At 42.7% G+C, this 23,817-nt stretch overlaps 1 protein-coding gene across 3 annotated transcripts in view; it reads right to left on the bottom strand.

Moving 5' to 3' along the window:
• Nucleotides 1-2,561: 2,561 nt before the first annotated feature.
• Nucleotides 2,562-23,817, bottom strand: part of LOC119651179 (mitogen-activated protein kinase p38b-like) — a 48,750-nt gene continuing 27,494 nt past the window's right edge. The window contains exons 5-8 of one of the 3 annotated variants that reach the window (XR_005249433.1): nucleotides 19,041-19,120; nucleotides 12,040-12,194; nucleotides 4,690-5,259; nucleotides 2,562-3,172 (exon numbers count right to left, since the gene is read on the bottom strand). Coding sequence is in view for 2 of the 3 variants with exons in the window: in XM_038054607.1 (XP_037910535.1) it covers nucleotides 5,088-5,259; nucleotides 12,040-12,194; nucleotides 18,531-18,610 (407 nt within the window). In the remaining variant the exon portion in view is untranslated. Of the gene's footprint in view, nucleotides 3,173-4,620; nucleotides 5,260-12,039; nucleotides 12,195-18,530; nucleotides 18,611-19,040; nucleotides 19,121-23,817 lie in introns of those variants that run through there. The other 2 variants (XM_038054607.1, XM_038054606.1) reach the window with 2 other exon arrangements.

The raw sequence follows: 23,817 nt of genomic DNA, 5'->3' as shown, positions 1-23,817 counted from the left end.
GTATGAGACAGATAATGCCTCGTTGCCAATCGTCAGGCATTGATTTGCTGTCCCATACCTTGAGCACAAGTTGATGAACCACTTGGTGTAACTGGTCGCCTCCATATTTAACCAATTCGGCTGTAATTCCATCGGCTCCTGGTGACTTATGATTTTTTTAGCCGATGAATTGCACGGACGGTTTCTCCTAAACTTGGTGATGGCAGTATTTGTCCGTCGTCTTCAGTGGGCGGGACCTCCAACTCGCCGATGTTCTGGTTGTTCAGTAGCTCATCAAAGTACTCAACCCATCGCTCTAATATGCCCATTCTGTCGGAAATCAGATTTCCCTCTTTGTCTCGGCAGGATGAGCATCGAGGAGTATAAGGCTTCATCCTGCTGACTTGTTGGTAAAACTTCCGCGCCTAGTGCGGTTGCTCCCTGTACTTTTCTAGTTCATAGACTTGTTGGTTCTCCCAGGCTTCCTTTTTCCGTCTATGAAGTCGCTTCTCCACTCGACGGAGTTCGTGATAAGTCTCTGCGCGTGCCCGCATTCTTTGAGAATGCAACATTACTCGGTAAGCGGCATTCTTCCGTTCCGTTGCTAGCTTACATTCATCGTCAAACCACCCGTTTCGACTCCTTTTGCGGCTGGGGCCAAGTATGTTTGTGGCCGTATCAATGATAACGTTCTTCAGGTGATTGTGAAGATCATTTGTTGATGCTTCATCTCCAGGTCCTCTGTTGACTGCGGTTATTGCGGCATCCATTTCCCTCTTATAGGTGTCGCGGAGGGTTGTGTTGTGGATGGCTTCAGTGTTCACTCTCACCTGATTGTCAGAGGGGATTTTTGGTGGTATTGTTATTCGAGCTCGGAGCACCATGCCAACGAGATAGTGATCCGGGGTCCCCTATATGTTCTGACATTCATCAAGGCTGAGAGGTGGCGGCGTTCGATCAACACGTGGTCAATTTGGTTGAAAGTGGTCCCGTCTGGAGAGGCCCACGTATGTTTGTGGACCGCTTTCCGCGCAAACCAGGTACTTCCAACAACCATTTCGTGTGACCCTGCTAATTGAATAGTCCGCAGTCTGTTATCATTTGTTTTGTCGTGTAAGCTATGGGAGCCAACGTATCGCCTGAATACGGGCTCCTTCCCTACTTGGCTGTTAAAATCCCCAAGTATGATTTTGATATCATATCTGGCACAGGCTTCGAGGGTTCGTTCTACTGCCTCGTAGAAGGTATCCTTCTTCGACTCTGCAGTCTCCTCTGTAGGGGCGTGAACGTTAACGAGGCTTATGTTTCCAAATTTGCCTCGCAAGCGCAGAGCCGTTCGCTTATGTTTCCAAAGCCGCTAACAGCAGGTTTCATTTTTTGGCTGACTAAGCAACCTACCCGAACACATGGTTTACTGGATGACCACTATAATATATGGTGTAGACTCTTCTCCAGGAAACCGGTCCCTGTCCAACGCATCTCCTGCAACGCTGTTACATTAGCCCTATATTGGGATAGGATATCGGTTAGCTGATTGGCAGCTCCATCTCTGTACAGGGAGCGCACGTTCCATGAGAGAATGCGCAAATCGTTTTCTATTTTCGTTGCCGGGTTCGTCATTGTAAAATCCATCCAGTACGAGGCTCCTGTTGTGGCTTCGTAATAAGTTGTTTTCCGTGTAGGGTTGTCAGCCCTACCCAACCACCAGTTGGTACAACTTGTTCCGTTTTTAGGCGCGGGAGACTCGTCTTCATCCTTCTCCGTCTGTAGCTTTTCGTTAAGAAAGAGCTCCCAGCGGTCACCATGTAGAGGTGGAGATAGGGTTTGGTAGTAGAGCTGTTGGTGTTGGTTCAGCAGGCGTTTCTCAGGTTTTATGCTCCACGTTTCGCCCTGGCGGGGGTAGTATACTTTGGCCACTACAAACATTTGCTTTATGTTAAATGGCTCAAATGTCGTAACTGAAAAGTCCGCTCTTTATCGCAGCGTAGATCACATGTCATCACGACTTAACTCGGTCGCTAGCCAAACGAAATGTTCCTTTCCAACACTAAAACCAAGTTAAAATTTAAGAAATACCAAACACATTTTCCCTAGTCTCGCCTACATTCTGTTGTTTGTTGTTATTGTTGTCAACCCATAAAATTTAAATATTTTGGAAACTTAACGGTCTTTCGGCCCTTCTTCGATAATCAAAACCCTCAAATCAGTTCGATCACGTGGAATAAATGTTTGTTAAACATATTTTTCCGTTCCTTCTATCGCATATCAAGCAGTATTGCAATATGGAATTTGGTTAGTGGGTAAAGTTGTGCCCGTACACGTGCTTTTGAAATAAATTTCCAATTGAAATTTGCTCACTGACCGATGGGCTAAACGGGCTAGTGTCCCACAACGTTGGGGGTATGTGAATAAAAATATTGAATTTTTGCAAATCCTGAAGGTCGTTTTGATTGATACCATCAAGGCTGAATTGCGATGGGGCCATTGCAATGGAGAAGACACCGTACATGTGACTTGTTTAAATATTAATTGTATTTATTTATACAAATTTCGAAGTACACTGCTGTGTTTTTTTTTTTTTTTCTCTACACACAAAACAAATAGATACACGTAATATGTTTTCGAAAAACGATTTTTAACATCTGGATCAAATGAACAACGAATTTTATAGTAAAGTAGGCATCACGATAGAATGGCACCATTGTACGTTCATCAGTTACTTTTAGTAGTTTCAATAATCTACGGCAATTTTCAAACAAAATTAGACCCAGTTGATTCGGATGTCTCCTCAAGAGTCGTGACATGATTCGGAGTCCTTAAAATGTAGACTTTTATAGCGGCAAGATGACCCTAGATTAACGCTTTCTTCATCCACTGCAGTGATCAATTTATAACAAAACCATAACTTAGAGAGAATTGTCAGGACCCTTGAGAAAATTATCCCATTCAAGTGGGTGGAAGATTTCAGAGCAATTTAAAGTCCTTGGACCGAGCAGTTTCGATGCAGGAAATAGTATTTTGTATGCAAAAATTGTAAAAATAAATTCTCCTCTACGATTAGGGTAAGTACTTTTAGGTTGCTAGTTGGTGTTGATCTCTACTCTCTTCCTGGTCTAGGTTTAATGTTCATTCATAAGTTAGCTTTCATGATTCGTATAATTTCTTCGTTGTTATTACTGGTAGGCTCCTAAATCTATGAAAATAAATTGTTTTAAGGCGCGTGGACAGAGTTGTGATTAGTATGCACTAAACCTACGTTTATCTAATGTTATATAAATTTATTTCTGGAGGGATGTGAAGGGTAGTTGGCTAATACGAAATGAGGGGCTAGTCAAACGTCCCCTACGAACTAAGTGTTGTTTCTTCAAGTTGTGCATAATTCCTAATTATTAGGCCTGGAAATAAGTTCTGTCGGTTTTCACAATAGATGGCGTAGCTTGTTTTTTATTCAATTGATTCACATTTCCAAACATTCATCGGAAAGCTACTGTCAATAGGCACAAACGTCAGTATAAATTATTTAATTGAAGTGTAAACAACAATACTTTTTTCATCAACGAAAATGGCCAATTTTGTACCAAATAATGTGTTTTTGCGGGGATTTCTACTTCATTGTTTCAATATGAAGAAAAAAGCAACCGAAAGTCATCGCATTTTGGTGGAAGTTTATGGTAACCATGCTCTATCTGAGCGAACGTGCCAGAGGTGGTTTGGACGGTTTAAAAGTGCCAATTTTGACTTGGAAGACGAAGAGCGCGCTGGACGGTCAACAATTTTTGAAGATGAAGAATTAGAGACATTGCTCGACCAAGATCCATCGCAAACGCAAGAAGAACTTGGAAAAACACTTGGAGTCACTCAGCAAGCGATTTCCCACCGTTTAAAAGCAATGGGAATGATCGGAAAGGTCGAAAATTGGGTTCTGTATGAACTGAAGCCAAGAGACGTCGAACGCCGTTTTTTCATGTGCGAACAACTGCTCCAGCGACAAGAAAGGAAGGGTTTTCTGCATCGAATAGTTACTGGCGATGAAAAGTGGATCCATTACGATAATCCCAAGCGTCGGGGAACGTGGGGATACCCCGGCCATGCCTCATCATCGACGGCCAAAGCGAATATTCATGGTGAGAAGATCATGCTGTGTATATGGTGGGACCAGCTGGGTGTGGTATACTATGAGCTGTTAAAACCGAACGAAACGGTCACGGGCAAACTCTATCGACGTCAAATGATGCGTTTGAGCCGCGAACTCAAGAAAAAACGGCCGCAATACCAGCAAAGGCATGATAAAGTTGTTCGTCCACATGTTGCACAGCCCGTTAAAACATATCTAGAAACGTTGAAATGGGAACTCCTACCCCACCCGCCGTACTCTCCAGACATTGCTCCTTCTGATTACTATTTGTTCCGGTCAATGCAGCATGGCCTGGCTGACTAGCACTTCTCCAATTACGACGAACTCAAAAAATGGCTCGATGAGTGGATAGCGGCCAAGCCGGCCAATTTTTGGCGCGATGGTATCTATGAATTGCCTGAAAGATGGAAGAAACTTGTGGCTAGCGATGGGCAATACTTTGAACAATGAATGTAGAACCAATTTTTCACAATAAAGCTTCAAATTTAAACAAAAAACCGACAGAACTTATTTGTAGGCTTTATAATATTTTGATTCAGTTAAAATTTCGTTAAAAAAAAAAGATACAGACACACCTTCGGATAACCAAAACCGAGAAAATATTTTCCTTAGCTTAATTATTACATTCCTACTGATTGTGAACCTACAAAAAAACTGTGTTTCTTGCGACTTTAGAAAGTAAGCAATAAAAAAAAAAAACGGAACATCTAGTAAGACTACTTACTCGTCGCTACAATATATAAACGTTAAACGAATACCTTCTTTCCATTGTTTCAATCTTACAATTTAAATTCTCTCTTTTATCACATCATCATTTGTGAAGTGTATGCGTGTGTGTGGACAATAAAATTGAAAAAAAAAAAAAAATGTAAATATATTTTTTCATAAACATAAATAATGTTGTTCCGTGCATGAACTCTGATTATCTCGTCGTTCATTGTATATTGCAATAATATCAATCTAGACAGGAGAGTTAAGCTTGACCACTGTCTTGTGGGAAGAAATTTGTGTGCGGTGTGAAATTGACGACCTCCTTGAAAACAAGCTCCTTCCATTGTTCAACAGGCAAATCCATATCTTCGAAACTTTGATCGTATGGAGCCGATGTAGGCTCATCAGTGGGATCAGCATACTTTTCCATGTATCTGAAAGGATTGATTGAATGATTTTATAGATATTTGAAAATTAATAGAACTACAGCAACAATATGGAAGATAAATACTGAAATACAAATTATACAAATATCTAAGAGGAAAGGTTGTTGTCCAAAAGACTCGCCTTAATCATTGACGCCATTTTGCTCAGTCAAACAACTTATCAAGAAGCTCTTACATCACCATCTAATGTATCAAGCCGATGACCGCTATAATATATGGTGTAGCGGCTCTTCTCCAGGAAACCGGTCCCTGTCCATCGCATCTCTTGCAACGCTGTTATATCAGCCCTATATTGGGACAGGGTATCGGCTAGCTGTTCATCAGCTTTATCTCTGTACAGGGAGCGGACGTTCCATGAGAAAATGCGCAAATCATTAATCCGTTGTCGTTGCCGGGTTCGTCGTTGTAAAGTCCATCCTGTCCGAGGCTCCGTAACATCGGTTTTCCATGTAGGGTTGTTAGCCCTACCCAACCCCCAACCTGGAGGACCAGTTGGTACAGTTTGTCCCGTTTTTAGGCACGGGAGACTCGCCTTCATCCTTCTCCGTCTGCAGCTTTTTGTTACGAAAGAGCTCCCAGCGGTCACCACGTCGAGGTGGAGATAGGGTTTGATAGTAGAGCTTTTGGTGTTGGTTCAGCAGGCATTTCCCAGGTTTTATGCTCCATCGTGGGTACCAATCCACGTTCCGCCCTGGGACCTATACTACCCTTTGACCACCCTTTGACCCTGCCCTGATGTCCAGCACAGGGTCGGCGGGGAGGCGCAGATTCTCCCCGTACACCAACTCCGCTAGGCTAGCCGTGCACTCCTCTAAGACTGGGAGGTCGACAGGCAAGGACCGCGACCACGACAAATCATCCGGAATCATTAAGGCGGCCTTTAGCGTCCGGTGCCAACATTCCAGCATCCTATTGCACTATGACTGGTAGGCAGTAGCCCAAAACTGTTTAAACAAGGAGCTTGCATAATTCCGAGAAGAGAGTAGGCTAAAACTACAATCCCTGGTCCATGATGATTACGACTGGTACACCATAGCGCGGGATCCACTCTCGACAGAGGTCCACTGCCTCGATTGTGTCGTAATGTCAGTAAGAGGTATTCCCTCAGGGCCCCGCGTATACCTGTCGATGATTATGAGGCAATACTTGTATCCGTGCGAGTCTCGCAAAGGGACAATGATGCTGAGATGGGTGGTGTGAAATCGCTTGGTCGACCTAGGCAATATGCCTACTTCTTTTCTTACGTGCTTGTTGACATTGTACTTCTGTACTCCTTGCACTGTCTGGCTCAAGAGTTGATGTCCTTGCTCATAGACAGCCAGCTGCTCGTCGTCCTGATGCCTGAGTGCACAAGATCGTCCTGGCGTCAAATACTTCGATGTGGAAATTGGCCGGAATGACTGGCTTAGGTCCATTTTCTGAGGTCTGGCAAAGTAAGTAGGAGATAGGAGACTCCTTGAACTTATATTTGAAGTTTACCTTTAGGCGATTGATTTTGATTGTGACCTCCGAGATTCGAGACAAAGTGTCTGCAACAAAATTGTCTTTTCCGGACACGTGTTAGATATCAGAGGGGACGTTTGTCGGGCTTCAAAAAGTGAAGGTCTTATGGTCCGTGAACACGGTAAGCGGCCCGTCCTTAAGAGAGAAATGGAAGTATTTGATTTAGAGGTAGGTCACGATTGTAGGCGCTGTAGTTACGTTGAGCTAGGTTGAGTTGCTTCGAAAAGAAACTCAAGGTTTGCCAGGTTTGATTCACATTCTGGTGAAGAGCGGCGCCTACCGCTTTGTCTGAGTCATCAACGAACACAGCTAGGAGTGCATTTGGTCGAGGAAATGCCAGCAATGTTGCATCAGCAAGCTGTTGTTTGACCGTCTCAAACGCCTGGCCTGGTAGACCACGCAACCTCTTTGGAGTCTTTAGTTTCGGGCCCAAACAAGTAAGCGTTGAGTATCGTTTGATGATGGGCGGTCTTGGACAAGAAACGACGATAGAAATTCAACATGTCGAAAAACCATTGCAAATCCTCCACCGTGGTTGACGGGGGAAAGTTCTTAATCGCTTCACCATTGTCTGGGTCAGGTTGGATTCCGTCATTTCACCTGGTTCTATAGCAATTTGCATTTTGCAACGATTAGAACCAGTCCGACCTCATGAAGATGTTGAAAAATGCACTCCAGATGTTCCAACTGCTCAGATTCGGAAGATGAAGCGACCAAAACATCATCCGTGTATACGAAACAAAAGTTTCGATTTCGTAGGAAAGATTGGATGAATCTCTGAAAAGTCTGCGCAGCGTTGCACAAGCCAAAGGTTGTTCTGGTGAATTCGAAGAGCACGAAAGGTGTCGTTATCGAAATATCTTCGGGGGCGACAGGAATCTGATGATACGCCTTGGTTGGATCCACGGTAAGTTGTAAGCAATTGCGCGAAATCATGGATGAGTGGAATAGGGTATCGTTCGGGAATTGTCTGAGCATTCAGGCGTCTGAAATCTCCGCATGGCCTTTCGTTTGTGCAGGTGGAAATTTTCCGTGACGTCGGTAAAGAGGTTGTAGGGTCTATTAAGGCTTTATTCTGCAGGTTCGCCAACAGTCCATAGTAACACAGAAAGTGTGCGCTAAAAATGTGGTGCTAGTCATTTGCCATTAACTTCGACGCTCTTTGTCTCCATTGTCGCGAGGCGCTGTCTATTGTTTTTAATAGTTGGTCAGCACTCAGCCACTTAAAGGGAAACAGGGGCGGGCGATACTACGTTCGTTGATGGGTGGATCACAAAGAACAACTGCCAAGAAACGCCATTTCACCCAAGTTGCGTTGGAACGTGAAGCAGTTTCATAACCAGTCCATAGTCCACCACTGGCTAATAGGAACCAGAATATTTGAATCCCTTATTTCACTATGGTCGGAAGTAAAAATCTTCTGTTTATTCAGATTCAGCGTAAAACCTTCTGCATGAAGCGATCATTCTACTTTTGAAAAGTTGCTCGAAATCAGCTTGTTATGAGACCGTAAGAGGAGTGTGTAGGGCTCCGACGGTTGAATGTCCCCAGTAACATTGTCCCTAATAAGAACAAAGATTAGTGGCTGGTGGACGCTTCCTTGATAAACTCCGATAGAGACCCGAAGCGGTATTGATGTAATGCTAAATTTGGGAATTTACGAATCTTAGCAGAACAAATTTAACCAAGCGCCCGAGTTCCTCTGACACAGATCCTACATCCTTACAGAAATCATCAATTTTGATTCCCCGGAATGTCAAAACTGGGACCGGCTTCGGAAAGTACCAACCGAGACCTTTCATTTGATACCCCACATGACTATATTTGGTGAAAAAAAAATTACACCCCCTTTTGCAAGTATGGGGACCCCTCTTAAATGCGACGTAGAAGAATGTAACTAACTGTATGCGCGAGCGTTCACAGTTTCCACCTTTCCACCAAATTTGGTGTTAATCGCTATAGCCGTCTCCGAGAAAAATGCGTGTGACGGATAGATAGACAGATAGACAGACAGTAAACCGATTTTAATAAGGTTTTGTTTTACACAGACCCTTAAAAAACGGCGATAGAAGATGGGATGATGCCGGGCACATCATCGGAGGACGAGCTGCTGGCATTCAGCCAGGAGACAGTAGCCGTCGAGAGCAGTAAACTCGGTGCCAGCCGTAGCACCGCTGTGCTGAAACCAAACGCAGAGACCTCCCTGAGCTTGGCGGCAGACGGACTAATGGCTTCCAGCCTGGAACCCACTGCCGTCAAACTGGGTGTAGCGAGTACCAGTGTGTGTACCAAGTGAAAACCAACAAGAACGTCGGTCGCCGTAAACCGACTAAGAAGCAAAAGTCCACTGGTGTCCTGCTCAAGAGCTGGCTACCAGAAGACCATGCATATTCTCAGCAAAATTGCTAAGAATAAGGAGGCCGGTACTGTCGACATGCGGGATGAAAAGACCTCGCAAAATACCAGGCGATTGTTGAGGAATACAATAGCAAACGCCTGGCAGACGAGCAGAAGGCGAAATCCATAGCTCTGAAACGCAATCGATCTCAAGACGAGGTTGAGCAAGATCCCAAGAGGAACAGAGTGGGCAAGTCCTCAGACGCTAAGCAACATCCGAAGAAAAGTCCGCAGCAAGAATCGGCCGACGGGCCACGAACTGCGAAACCCTTCAGCGATATCGCCAGGAGCCACTTGCGTGTGGCGCTAGCGGATGGTAATTCTGCTAGCGACAAACACGCCCCGGAGGTGTGGACCAGTGTTGAGGCCAGGCTGTCGTAGATGGTCTTTGAGCATCTCCTGGACACCGAAGGCAAACACAGGGGGGATCCATCCCCTGCTTTGATTCCTCCTAGGTAGTCCGTGAGTTCCAGGTTATAGCTTGTGAGGACCAATTCTCTAGAAACTTTCTCGGTTCATGCGTCGCTAAGATCAACGACGCCTGGGAGGATGTAAAGCTCAACGTCACCCCTTACGACGAGATTTCGCTCGCATCTGGTTGTCGAAGATCCGCATGATTAAGGATAAGCTCGTCCAATTCCTGCACCTTCAAAACCCCAGCATTCCTATAGACGACTGGGTTGATATCAGGGGGAAGGAACCCCAGACAAACAGCCAACCTTTTCCTGCCTGGTGCCTCCAGGCACTCTTCGTCTGGAAAAAGTCGACAATAAAATGCGGTTCGGAATCAGCAACGTAAGGTTAAAAGTGTTCCGCTCTGCAAAACCGGACGAAGACCTACAGCTGTTGAGGGAGATGACGATTTGTGGTCCGACGGGGACTGACGAACCCCCCACGCAAGCAAATCATGCTGGACCTGAGTTCCAGCGACCTAATCGTGATCAAGCTGGACCAGGCGGGGGCAGAGAACGTGTATATGTCCCCGGCCCCTGGACGGAATCTTCTAGTGAAACCTTGGAACTGTTGGTTCAGACACACTTTCCCGCCGACGAGGAGGACAATGAGTCAGAACCTTGCTTGGAATGTTTGCGGCCACCCCAGTTGTGCAAGATTATCAAATCGGTAATTATCGAGGACAAGATTGGGTGGGCTGGGCTTCGCAAATAAATCTCCAGGCCCAGATGGCATAATGCCAGTTATGCTACAGAAGCAGCAGACAAGGGTTGTTAGGATAGATACCACAGTCCTGGAGACGCGAACGAGTGGATTTTAGATTTTTGTTATTAGTTTGGGATGTTTCCGTCCATTATGAGCGACATCATGGAAGGAGCGTTGCGAAAGGCGTGCCTGTGGGCCGCAAGATGCGGACTCGGCATAAACCCAACCAAAACGAAACTGATGCTATTTACCACCAAGACAAGGATACCTGAATTCCACCCACCACGGTTGAATGAACAAAGATTGATTCTTTCCTCTAATGTAAAGTACCTGTGTGTAATCCTGGATCCAAAGCTAAATTGGATATTGAACCTAGAACTGAGGGTTAATAAGGCCTGTATAGCCTTCTATGCCTTCAAGAGAACCCCTTGCAAAGAAATGGGATCTCCGGCCGAGGATGGTTCTCTGGATGTACACCGCTGTAGTTCGTCCGATCCTATCGTGCGGCTTTATTGTATGGTGGCAGGCATTGAGCGAAAAGTACAATAGATCGAAACTTAATAGGATTCACCGCTTGTGTAGGGGCTCTTGCCCGGCAGATGTTCTCAATATACTCCTGCATCTCCTCCACTAGACCTCCACATTGAATACGTTGTAGCGTGTGCTGCCGTCAGACTACGTGAATCCGGATGCTGAACAGCGAAGCCCTACGAACATAGTAACATTCTAGACGAAGTACCTCCAGAAATCTGGGCATTTACCACGGACTATGCCACGCACGTAAACTGAGTTTCACGAGAAACTTTCCTATGACTTTCCAACCAGGGCAGGGTGGAAGACCGGCGGCATGTTACAAGGCTATGACACAGTATTCTTCACCGACGGATCAAAGATGGTCTGTAGAGTCGGTGCGGGGGTTTTCTTGAATACACACAGTGTATCCGAGTCGTCAATTGCCCCAAGCTCCATTCTGACCGACTGTTAAGCGGCCATTAAGGCCTTGTACTCAGCGACGACATCCTCCAGGCTGATGGGGCAGTGCAGAAACGCGGTGAACAGTCTGGGCGGCACGCTCAAGGTCACCCTTCCCTGGGTTGCCGGTCATAGAAACATAGAAGGGAATGAACGGGCTGACGGACTGGCCAGGCGGGGCTCTGCTCTTGGCTGTCCTTCGGGGAGTAGGACGACGGTTGGGAGCACTGCTTTCCTTCGTGAATGCTACGGGCTGACTCTGAAGGTTAGAGCCGGCTGGACTCGGCCTCCCTGTTTTCATACATACGTAGTAGAAAAGATGACATCATTAGGCGCCCTATTAACAAGGTTTTCTTGTTGCGAACTAACATATATCAAGCAAATGGCAACAATTTCAACACCCTTGTAGTCAATGCCTCTACAATATTTCAAAAGGTATCCAGACACCTAAGCTATTTTTCCCCGACAAGGTCCCACAAAAGACCGGAATCAAGTTGAAAGACATAAGAAACCAAACGGAAAAAGATTCGTGTCTCACCCTGCACCTGATATTCGGAACTGATATGCTCAACGCTTCTGATTATTGATTGACAGTTGTCTTGCGAGGGACTATGAAATCTCCCAAACAAGGCATGGTTTCTACATTGAAGGTCTTAGTAACTCCCAAATCAAAGGAGTAAATCTTTGACTAACTATATAACAAATAAATATGTATTAAATGCTAATCCTTTGACTTACTTGTGTGCTAGAGCCTGTTCTGCTGTTATCCGTTTCTCCGAGTCCAGTTCAAGCATTTTCTCTAGAAGATCAATTGCTAATGGATTTGCACCACGGAAAACGTCTTTGAAGCTACGCTTTTTCATAATCGGCAACGATTTTATGTAATTGCGGGCCTTTAAAAATGAATTGTTTGATCAGTTAGAATAAACAAAATATTTCTATTCTCTATAATATATAAGACTAAGTTTTAGTAGCGAACTAGGTAGACGGTGTTAGGTAGCTTAGACCCTAATTTGATGGAGGATTTAGAAGTGAAACCATTTTACAGTAAAAAATCACGTTTGAATAAAATAAATGAATGACAATCGTGGATGATGCCGTATGTTCCATCCTTCATGTGTGATAAGAAACACGTTCTCAACAAATGTTATCTGTATATTTTATGGCTAGATATTGATGAGGCTGCAAAACACATGCCAAAACGGAGTTTTCATCCGAAGAAGGTAACGGTGACTGCTTGGTGGTCTGCAGCCGGAGTTATCCAGTGTTCTTCTCGATTAATGCAGAGAAGTATTGTGCCCAACTCGATGAAATGCATCGGAAATTACGTATTCAACGGCCTAGATTAGACTATCCAAAGGTGGAGTGATACGACCTCAATAACGACCCAAAAATTAACTAATTGCAGTATGAGACCCTGCCTCATTCACGCGACCTCTCCCCAATAGACTACCACTTTTTTAGGCATTTGGATCATTTTTTTGGCGGAAAAACAATTGAGCAATGAAGCAACTGCCAAAATTGTCCTCCAGGAATTTCTTCACACTATAAAGTCGGGATTTCTACGAAACTGGAATAAATGCTCTTGTATCTCGCTAGGAGAAAAGCTTTCTCAACTCAACTAAAGTGGCGTCCATGCCAATAGCTGCAACACTTCTTCTCCAATTCTTGCTTTGACAGAGTTTGAAAACCTGCATTAGCAGCCTGTTCTTTGACGTCCGTAATTGCTGATGACCAACAAAGACCCAGGGAAGGTTATTTCATTTTTAGCTTTCGGGCAGTTAAACGTACCACTACCCAGCAGAGTTGATATGAAGAGGAAAAGGAGACTTCGTCGCACACTGATTGAGAAGCCTTAACAAATCGAAATAGGTTGTGTAACGAAGTAAGGGAGACGCTTGGAAGGATTCTGGTCAGAGACGAACATGAATTAGTTCTGAGTTTCTATAGGGTTGTGATGGAGCCAATCAGACTCATATGAGGAATCGTGTGTTCATTTCCTCGTTGTTGGGAATGAAAATTGAGAGATAATAATAGTATCCACAGTAATCAGAAGGTAAATTACTAAGGCCTTCAAAATTACGATCAAGACAAAGTCGAACTTGCCCACTAAGTGATGCGGAGCATGAATTTCAGGGGAGATCTGTCCTTTATTATTATGGGAGTGGCAGAAGCTTGTGCCACTACCTCCAGGCGATCCATCCTATTACTGCCTCTTATATCTTTTCAGCATTATGGCGATGGTATTGAATCGGTTAATGACTACTCCGGATATTCGGTGGCGTGAAAATATTTCAGTTTGGCATTATGATTTCCATATAGCGGTTTCACGACACTGATGATGAACTCAAGTTGTATATTATTTCCGCAGGCACTATTGTGGAACATCGTTTATAACAATGTTCGCCAAAGATAACGTTAGGTGTCGTTACGAAACACCTTGGGGATGCCGAGAACAGAAAAAGAAGTAACACTCGTAAAATCGAGCGGGAAATTAAATATGATGATGATGATAATTTTCATCTCGGGCCCGGTGTTTCTCTCTACGAGCTTGGCGGATAGCAATATGACTAAGTTGATTCATTAGTGTTCTTGATAAGAACAAACAAAAATAACCAAAGGAAAACACTTCAGACTCTGCTCTCAGGATTACTATCCAACAAACGGATTTTTAGGCAGAAATCTTTAAAAATGGATGGTAACAGGGTGCGTATACGAAAAGTAAAAATGGCCTTCAATCGAAAATCTCCTCCAAGTTAAACATTTAACGAGTCTTTATATAGAAAGTGGTTCGAATAGCAGAACCGTCCTTTTTAGATCTTCCTCCCACATTGTAGCACTCAATGCAGCTCTACGGGACATCTTGCAGAGACATAGCCATAATTAATTTTTTAAACTGATTAATTGCTAACTGGGCCGGCATGGACTTTTAAGTTCGAGGCCATGTTCAGGTAATGAAGATTAGCTGGACCGAGACCGATTGATTGGATGGACAGCTGATCAGTTGGACATCGGATTGGAACTGAGGGCGAGTGGGGGATTTTCGTTTGGCCGTGTAAAAGGGACGTGAACAATTTCTCGGGATTCGGCGTTCGAATTTAATTGAATCGATTAAACGTCCACAAAATAGAATCGGAAGACATTGAAATTGTCTAGAGAATTATCGGCACGACAAAATTCTCCTGGAAAAGTGTGCGTTTTCCAGCCGCCAAATCTTGTAAATTTTCGTGTGCGTGGAAATTTAAGTGACGACGGGTACGAATCTGATAGAAGACGGTGGAGGGACGAAATCACAATACGCTTGCACCCATCTAGTAAAAACAAATAATGGACTGGCACTTTTCATTTGATAGCATAAAGAACGCTTTCTATTTGAAATTAAGTATCTGCTGCAATAGCGAACTAAGCCTTAAGTAACATACTTTTGAAATCAACTTAGCTTTACCGCCCTTTTCATCTCCAATTTTCGTATAAGTTGATTCTATCAAGATTAGCCTTCCGCTCACATATCGTAATCGGATTTGATGAGTTCTACAAATAGTTTCTAGAGCAGTAGCAAATATCTATATTCATTTACAATAATTGATATTTTATTCATCCATATTCGAATGATCTGGTTAAGTATAACTTCATAATATCTAGTTAGGTTTTCCTTTCGAAAACATTTAGAAGTTTAATTATTTTAATTATCCATAAAACATTAGATTTTTAGATAACAAAAAAAACATATCGGCGTGGACCGATCTTTGAGAGCTCTCAAGGGGAAGGGGGTATTGATTTCTTATTTCTAATTATCTTTTTACTTGCTCTATTTTTATTTTTTATTTTTCTAAATAATAGTTTAATGTTCTTATTTTTTTTTTCTAATTTTTATTCGCCTAAGTTATATTTATTTATATTTTCTTTATTCTTTTAATTTTTTCCTAGTTTATTTTCTTTTATGTCTCTTAGTAGTCTTTATTATTTTTTTATGACTTTTTTTCAATTGATTCTGCCCCCTTTCAGATGAATTATTATATATTAAAATGAATTCGAGCGAATTTCATTATAATTTTAGGACCTCCTTTTCCTCTACTCCTATCTAGTCCCCCAAAACTCACCTAGACAAAAAGGGCATCCTCCAATCTAATGGCCTGAGGATTTTGAGGCAAGGAGGTAACCTCGAAGGCCATGTCTGATAATACATCTGAAGTAAGGGAAGCATCGACCGAGGATGCGATCCGCCGTGAATGCTCCATTTCAATCGCGGCACTCGAGTCCGCGGTTGGCAAACTTTTCGAACGAGTCATCTACAATAGACTTGTACTGATCACAGAAAGGGAGGGTGTCCTCTCAGATAATCATTTCGGATTCCGAAAGAAAAGATCTGCTGTCCATGCGATCAGTAGAGTGACAAAAATTGTCGAGGAAGCAGTAGAATCCAATAAATCTTGGGGGATAGTTACTCTCGACGTGAAGAATGCCTTCAATACTGCAAAATTGAGAAAAATAATTGCGGCTTTAGTCAAATTGGGCACTCCCGAATACCTGGTGTGCATAGTCATAGAATTCCTCCGGAAGAGGAAACTATGTTACGATTCGGACAATGGACCTAAGACATACAGAATATCCTGTGTCCTCTCCTGTGGATAATAATATATGATGGAATCTTAAAGTTGTAACTGCCCAAAGGAGTGACAATCATTGGCTTCGCAGACGACATCGGAGTGATTATCGTGGCACAAGATATTGAGGAGATCGAGGTTTGTACAAACTAGGCAATTTTTGAAATAAGTTCTTGGCTAGAAGACACTGCTCTGACGCGCGCAGAGCATAAAACTGAAGTAGTTTTGATCACCAAGCGAAAGAAGCAAACGTCGATAAAGATCAGAATTGGCGAACAGATAATACATTCGCAACCAACGCTCGAATATCTAGAAGTCATGATTAATCAAAGACTAAAATCCAAGCCCCATCTTGGGAATTTAGCAAGCAAGGTTTCGGAGGTTGCTACAGTTTTGACAAGAATGTTACCAAATGTAGGTGGTTTTAGGCAAAGCCGTCGACTGCTTATCTCAAGAGTAGTCAGCTCCATCTTACTTTATGCAGCTCCAGTCTGGACATCAGCACTAAAACTAGAAGCAAACAGAAAGAAAAGCCCCATATCGATTGAGTGCATTGCGAACATCGTGCGTTTACCGTACAATATCAGACGAAACAGCGTGTGGTAGTAGGTCCCCATCGGCATCTTGGCGAACGAGGGTCCACGCCTCTATGACCCATCATATGCAACCGGTCAGTCTACATATCGGCGGTAATTGGCACGAGATGAAGCGATTTGGAGTGACAAAAAAGATGGGATGTTTCAACTAAAGGACGTTGGACTCACAGGATTATTTCAGATGTCTCAAAATGGATCAAACGAAAGCACGGTGAAATTAGTTACGACCTGACACAATTCCTATGCGGGTATGGAGAGTACCGTGCATACCTTTTTATCGGGCGTGACGACTCCCCACATTGCCCATCATACGAAATGATTCCGGAGAATGCGGAGCATGTTATTTTTAGCTGCCCGAAGGTCACCTCACACAGAACGGAGGCGGAAATTGACGCAAGGGCGCGGTTGTCACCCGGGAATATCGTGGATGAAATATTAGCCTCTGAGAAAACTTGGAGGATGCTGGAAACATTAATGAAGGCGATCCACAATCTGCTGAGGAAGGAGAAGCTTCGGAGGAAAGCAGTAAATAACGACAAGAGCCGCAGTTCGTAACTGATTCTTCCCCGCGACGTAATACCGAAATGGCAGTCCCACGGGCTAAGCGAAGGAGATCTTTATTGAGTAAAAGTCTCCTCACGCCAACGGTAGATTTAAACATTTCCATCTTCCAACGGCAAAAAAAGGCAGACAGTAAACTTATTTTAATAAGGTTTTGCTTTACACAAATCCTTAAAAACGAATGGAACGGAGCGTTCGGAGGGGCGGGATAAATTGCAAGAAAAAACTCTTCCTCTTAAGCAGTCTCGTTATTTAATAACTAGGCCTCGTATGAGTCGAATTCGGACGCTTTGAAGGCCGATATTTCCGGAGTAAAGACCAAAATTAAGAAGGAGGCAGGTGCAGATCGACGTATCTGGTACTATCGAGCCAAGTTTGGTACGAATATGTTGATTATATATTTTTTTTTTTTGAGAATTGTGGGGAGCAACTTACTCCCTCTTTTTTGGTCCACGGACCCCTTGCACCCAAACTTTACAGTAATGTCAGGTGATGACGGTTTTACGGTTTCTTACCAGGGCGGAGGCAAATCGTCAAACGCTGCCTCAACTCTGCCCTGGGAGCAGCGTCATGACGTTTTAACAATTTTTCTGTTTGAAGTTAATTTTCTCAAGTTGCCTTGATAGCCTTGCACATTGATGAGGTTCCTATTGTGGTAATTTGTTATTTAGACCTACAATGACCGATTTGCGATTGCTTCATATGACACAAATTCCGATGAACCAACGAAATGCCACTAGATTTTGAAAATTGTGTTACTTTTTTGATTAATAATAACATGCTGATGACACATTAATCCATTCGCGGGCGGTATGCTAGATGATGTACTCAGAAATTTGTATCCTCCGTTGGGCACTAGATCCAAGTAATTTTACCTATTCTTCGACGCTCGCACTCGCTGAAGATACTTCTTAAGACCTACAAGATAGCAACGTTTTTCCGTTTCTCCAAATAAAGTAAAAATACTATAAAATGATTTCACTTCTGTACAATTTATATTAAAAGTGATTGAACAGAACACCAATGCTCGTTATTCAATTCTTTACATCGGCTGGAATTCGCAGACCCATGGTCTTTATGGAAATTAGCTATGTTGTTATGCATACCATATCTCCGAGTGGCTTATTATTAACGACAACATGAACCTTTTCAATAAAAGTTAATTAAAAACAAAAAGTTTTGATGGATTAATGGAAACTGCGTACACACATAGATTCAATATAAGATTTTGTAAAGCAAATTGTCTAGATATGTCGCGAAGGGTCCAACACCAAATGCATCGTCACCTGACTTGACTGGGTTGACAAACGTGTACGCAGCTTACACGATTTTCAACAGGAACATTAACAAATTACCAAAAAAGACAATAAAACAGGAACGCTGAACACATATGAAACCATCATGTCATCAAATCATGCATGGAAAATAGTCTACAACTACAATAGCCAACTTGGTGTGAAATACCTACCTCCTCACTTGTTATTTTGTTCATTAGTTCTGGCTCAGGTGTACCACACAATACAAGTATTCTTGTTAAATGATCAAGATCTAGTTGTAAATTTTAGTTTTATTAAAATCAACAATTTCGATTCGATTTTTTAAGATGTTTGTATGATTTTTGGAAGAAAGTTAAGGTTTTTCATTTCTATCTTTTGCATTTAGATGAAAAATAGATAAAATATATTTGATATGCATGATTCTTATTGTTTCGTTCCACTTTCACTAGTCCATATTTCTATTCTCCAACAGAGTAGTACATAGTGCACAGGAAGACCATTAACAAAAGCCAACACACGAAGGAGTTATAGAAATATCCAAAAAAATTAGTAACACAAATTTTTGTAACCATTAGCGTGCGTGCAAAACAATAAGCAACAATATTTACGGGAAAAAAACTCTTAATTGTGTATGGGAGTGTGTGAGGGGGTGTTTAATAAAAAACAAGTGGAGAGTAAATATATAAATAAATTAAACTTACACTTTCTGATGATATTTTCATCATAAAGTCATCAGTTGGTGTGCCCAATACTTCTATGATTAGGTTCAATTGATGAATGTCTATATCGATGTGACTGAGTTTGAAAATTACATGCAATAATAATTAAAGGAGGGTAAATACGTAAAACTAGAAATTATTTGATACCGTTCGGCTAGAGACTGACATGAGAAAAATAAATTGGTTAAATACAACGTACATAAAATGTGGGAACAATGGGAGTAACTAAGGTAGCATGTGCACAAAAAGTCGTTACAGAATTAGGAGAAATAGTTACAGTTATTGGTTTGCACAAGGACATGTTCGGATAGTAATTGTTTCGCATGCTTTTGTATTGTTTGTAAATTAAATTGCTGGAATAATTCTTCAGCTCTTCAGTGTTGCTGAAGATGACTTCAAAGATCAAAATTCAAAAATATTTGGCCTTCGATTTATTTTGTTGCTAAAGTGCCATATGTTGCTTATATTTGTGATAATTTCCAATAAAAAACACCTAAATCCAAAATACATTCATATTTAAGCCATATTTTATGTCACCTCTTAGCTTAAAGCCAATCAAAATGTGTAAATATATTTACAGTGTTTTCATACCAACGTGAGATTGGCGATAATTAAATATCCATCCTGAGTGGCCGAAGACGCCCAAGAGAGAAGAACTATCTCAAAAACCTAAAAAGATGTCGAACTTGACTGTGAAGGTCCGCCCGCAAATATTGAAGCTCCATAGAAGTGTTCCGTCGACATGTGCTTGATGCTTTTATGCTGGCCAGTCAAGGGAATGTTGGGGGTTCCTTTGAGCACTTCGATTCCCTACGTGTTATGCAAAAATTCACGTGTCCTTTTAACCGATGCGCGGATCTACACAACACACACACACACAGAGGAATTCATACGAGCCTATTGAGAGAGCGCGCGCATGAAACCGCAAAACTCCGGACCCAGGAGATGGGTGATCAAAATGGAAGATCCACGGCGGATCGCATCCTCAACCAATGCTTCTCCTACCTCAAATGCATTGTCAGGTGCGGCCTTCGAGGTTTCTTCTCTACCAAGGGGCATCCTCTAACAGAACGGTCAGAATGTATGCCAAGGTAGAGAGGGAACCTCGAAGGTTGCGCCTCACAACGCATCCTCGCATCGGTTAAAAGAACAGGTGAATTTTTGTATGATGACACGTGAGGGATCGACGTGCTCAAAGACTTCCCACATCCCCGAACCTGGTTAGCATACAAACACGTGTCGGCGAAACACTTCGATGGAGCTTCACTATTTTCGGGCGGATCTCCATGGTTAATTTCGGTATCTTTTTAGGTTCTATTATTAACTTTAATTGAACAGATATCGGTATGGAGAGTATTTCGGAGCCTAGACACCATATAGTGGCCGCCTCCTAATTTTTTTTCAGATTTTTCGGTTGGGTAGTTTCTGAAAATGGGTTCGTGAAAGAAATGATCATTTTCGACCCCCGTAGTCCCCAATTTTCCAACAAATGTCAAAACTAAGATCGGCTTCGGAAAGTACTAAGCGAGACCTTTCGTTTGATACCTCACATGACTATATTTGGTGAAAAAAATTTACACCCCCTTTTTTGCGTGCATGAGGACCCGCCCCGCCCCTTAAATTCGACGTGAACTGATGTAATTCACTGTATGCGTGAGCGTTCACAGTTCCCACCTTTCCAGCCAATTTGGTGTCAATCGCCATAACCGTTTCCGAGAAAAATGCGTGCGACAGACAGACAGAATTTCAAATTGATCGGTTGGTGAGGAAAGCCCTAGTTCGATCCCTACTTAAAAGGGATACATTTTTAGGAACTACAATATTATAATTTCACTTTTTCGTGTTCACTTACTGCAAACAATGGAGGAAGCCGAGGATTCTGATGGAGTTCCCAATAGCAAAATGGCCAGCAGGGAGTCGCCATTATTATCTTTTAGCACGAATGATCCTTTCAAGCGGAGCGCTAAATTACTCCAATCGCCACCAGCGAATTCGGAAGAAAAACGCATGTTGGACCGAAAAAGTAGCAGCAGTGTAGTTACTGCTAAAGCCGAGGATGACGCGTTCACGAGGCTGAGATCGATGATCAATAATCTAATGCACTACGTAAATCAACGTAATAACCTGCACTACGCGATTAAAGATCAGGTGCGTTCTATCAGGGGAACATACTTCAAGGCTAAAGAGGACGCGAAAGCACGTGAAGAAGGAATAGTGCCGGTAAGCGAACAGAAAGCGATAGTTACTGTTGCAACCCAAACTACGCAGAAGACATCTCTTCCCAAAAAGCTCTTTGGCAAAGAAGTCTTCCAAAGTGATAAGGATGCTTCGAAAATACGGAATAAAAGATAGCGAGACCCAAATGAAGAAGTGCAATCTCCCCAATGAACAGCGCAAAGGAGAAGAAAAAAAAAACAGATTCCGGCACAACCTAGGAAGGACGGAAGCTTATCTGGCCACTACCACCACCGAAGACACTTGAACGAAAATAAGACCGAAGAAAAAGCTTCCAAAAAATGCCAGGTGGGACACGCTGATAATAACAAAAACCAGCGAGTTGCCGTACGCGGAAATCTTACGTAAGGTTAAAGCAGATGCCTCTGTGACTTATCTGAGTGGAAATGCCATGCGGATAAAACAAACTCAGAAAGAAGGCCTGCTTTTGGAACTTAAAGCTGGTGACGATGGAGGTGAAAACCTACGAAAGAAAATTGAAGTATCGCTAGGTGAAGCTGCGACGGTCAAAATGTGTAAGGATTGGGTGATGATCGAATGCAAGGACTTGGATGAAGTCACCACAAAATCTGAGAACTGCAAAGTCTTGTAGACCCAATTAGGATTACAATCGGTGATTGAGTCTAATGTGCTGCTTAGGAAGGCGTGGTGACATGCAGATAGCATCGATAAGCCTTCCTATTGAAGCAGCGAGAAAGGCGATTGTAGTAGGCAAAATACGTATTGGAAAAATTGCAGCGGGCATGCGGTATCTCTATGCCTCGGCGTAGCGCTTTCCAAAGGTAAAATCCCAATTTCTGGTGGAATTCAAAAATTGAGGAATGCCGGAAAAAAAGCTAGGAGACGCTCCCAGCACAGAAGAAACCGACCTGAGTAAGATGAGCTACACAGATGTGCATGGAAGCTGACTCTGATCTATAGGGTGACGCATACAGGTCGGTGTTGTTATCACTAAAAGGCAAGCGCTCCCCACCGATTACTTGTCCCGAGTTGTTGCGGAATATAGTGAACACTCTGTTTCCAGCCGATGTGAACTGTCTTCCTGCAGTGCATGTAAATCCCAACGAAGTTCCCATAGTAGTAAATGAGGAGGTTCTAGACGCAGCGAAAAGATTCGCTGAAAAAAAGACCCCAGAACTGGATGGAATCCCTACTATTGCCCTCAAAGTAGCTGCCAGAACAGCGACAGGTATGTTTGCCTAAGTTTTCAGGGCATGCCTTAGAGAAGAAGAATTCTCCGACCAATGGAAGCCTCAAAAGCTCATACTCATTCCGAAGATAGGTAGACCATTGGGTGACCCCTCTCCATATAAATCGATATGTCTGGTTAAAACCATTAGCAAACTATTTGAGCGAGGAATACACAACGAGACCTTTCCGACAAACAAATCAACTGTCGACGCAATCAACACGGTGACTGGTTTGGCTCAGGCTGCAATACAAGAAGGTAAATACGGTGCAATAATAATCCTTGACGTGAAAATCCTTTCAATACTGCAAAATGGAAAAAAAAATCATCGAGGCACTCGTCAAGTTACAGACCCCGAAATTCATTGCACGCATTGTTTTTGAGTTTCTCCTTGGGAGAAGACTTTACTGCGACTCAGACGATGGGCTCAAAATATTCCTGAAATCTTGCGGCGTGCCACAGGGTTCTGTCCTAAGTCCTTCACTATGGCTAGTTATATATGGTGGAATGTTGACGCTAGGTCTCCTGGACAACCATTGTCTTCGCCGATTATAACGGAATAACAGTAGTTGCAAAACATCAAGACGAGATTGAGATCTACGCAAATGAAGTGACATGGGAGATCAATTGCTGGTTGAAAAATTCCAGCCTATCACTTGCTGAACATAAAACTGCAGTATTTCTCATCAGCAAGAGAAGAAAGAAGACAATCCTGAAAATCAAAGTTTGCGAACAAACAATTTACTCTCAACCATCACTCAAATATTTGGGAGCGATGATTGACAAAAGGCTGAACTTAAAACAAGTCGGAATACCGGAAGCTCGCGCTTCGGGTATAAAGGTTTTGTGTTCATCTTATGTAAGAGACGCACATTTCTCTGTCCGTATATAGCTACAAATCCAACATAATCCTTCATATTTTTCCAAACTACGAGACATACGTACATATTAGAGCCATAGATATCACGCTCACCCTAAACAAACAAACTGCCTATTACCTGCTGTACACATATATGCACGTATCTAAATTTATCGTACCCATAATTCCGATTTACGTCTTATATCTATCTGAATTAGGCACTACCCGCAAAGTTCATTAGCACGCAATATTATATACCTACATACACACATGTCTGGTTGACAAATAACTAAAAAACTAAAACAAAATAATTGTCTGCGACCCAATTCATAAGAATTCATTTCGTTGTGGTATTGACGAATTGATATGTCATGATGACGTCATGCGGGTTGTAGAGTGCACGAAATTCACAAAAAATTGTAAAGTTTCACCCCCAATAACTTTGTTAATAATAGTTGGATTTTCTTCAAACTTGA

This window comes from Hermetia illucens, chromosome 3, assembly GCF_905115235.1.
Source record: "Hermetia illucens chromosome 3, iHerIll2.2.curated.20191125, whole genome shotgun sequence".
NCBI lineage: Eukaryota > Metazoa > Arthropoda > Insecta > Diptera > Stratiomyidae > Hermetia > Hermetia illucens.
Note: the sequence above shows the minus strand (reverse complement) of the source record. Positions and strands in the feature narration are given on the sequence as shown.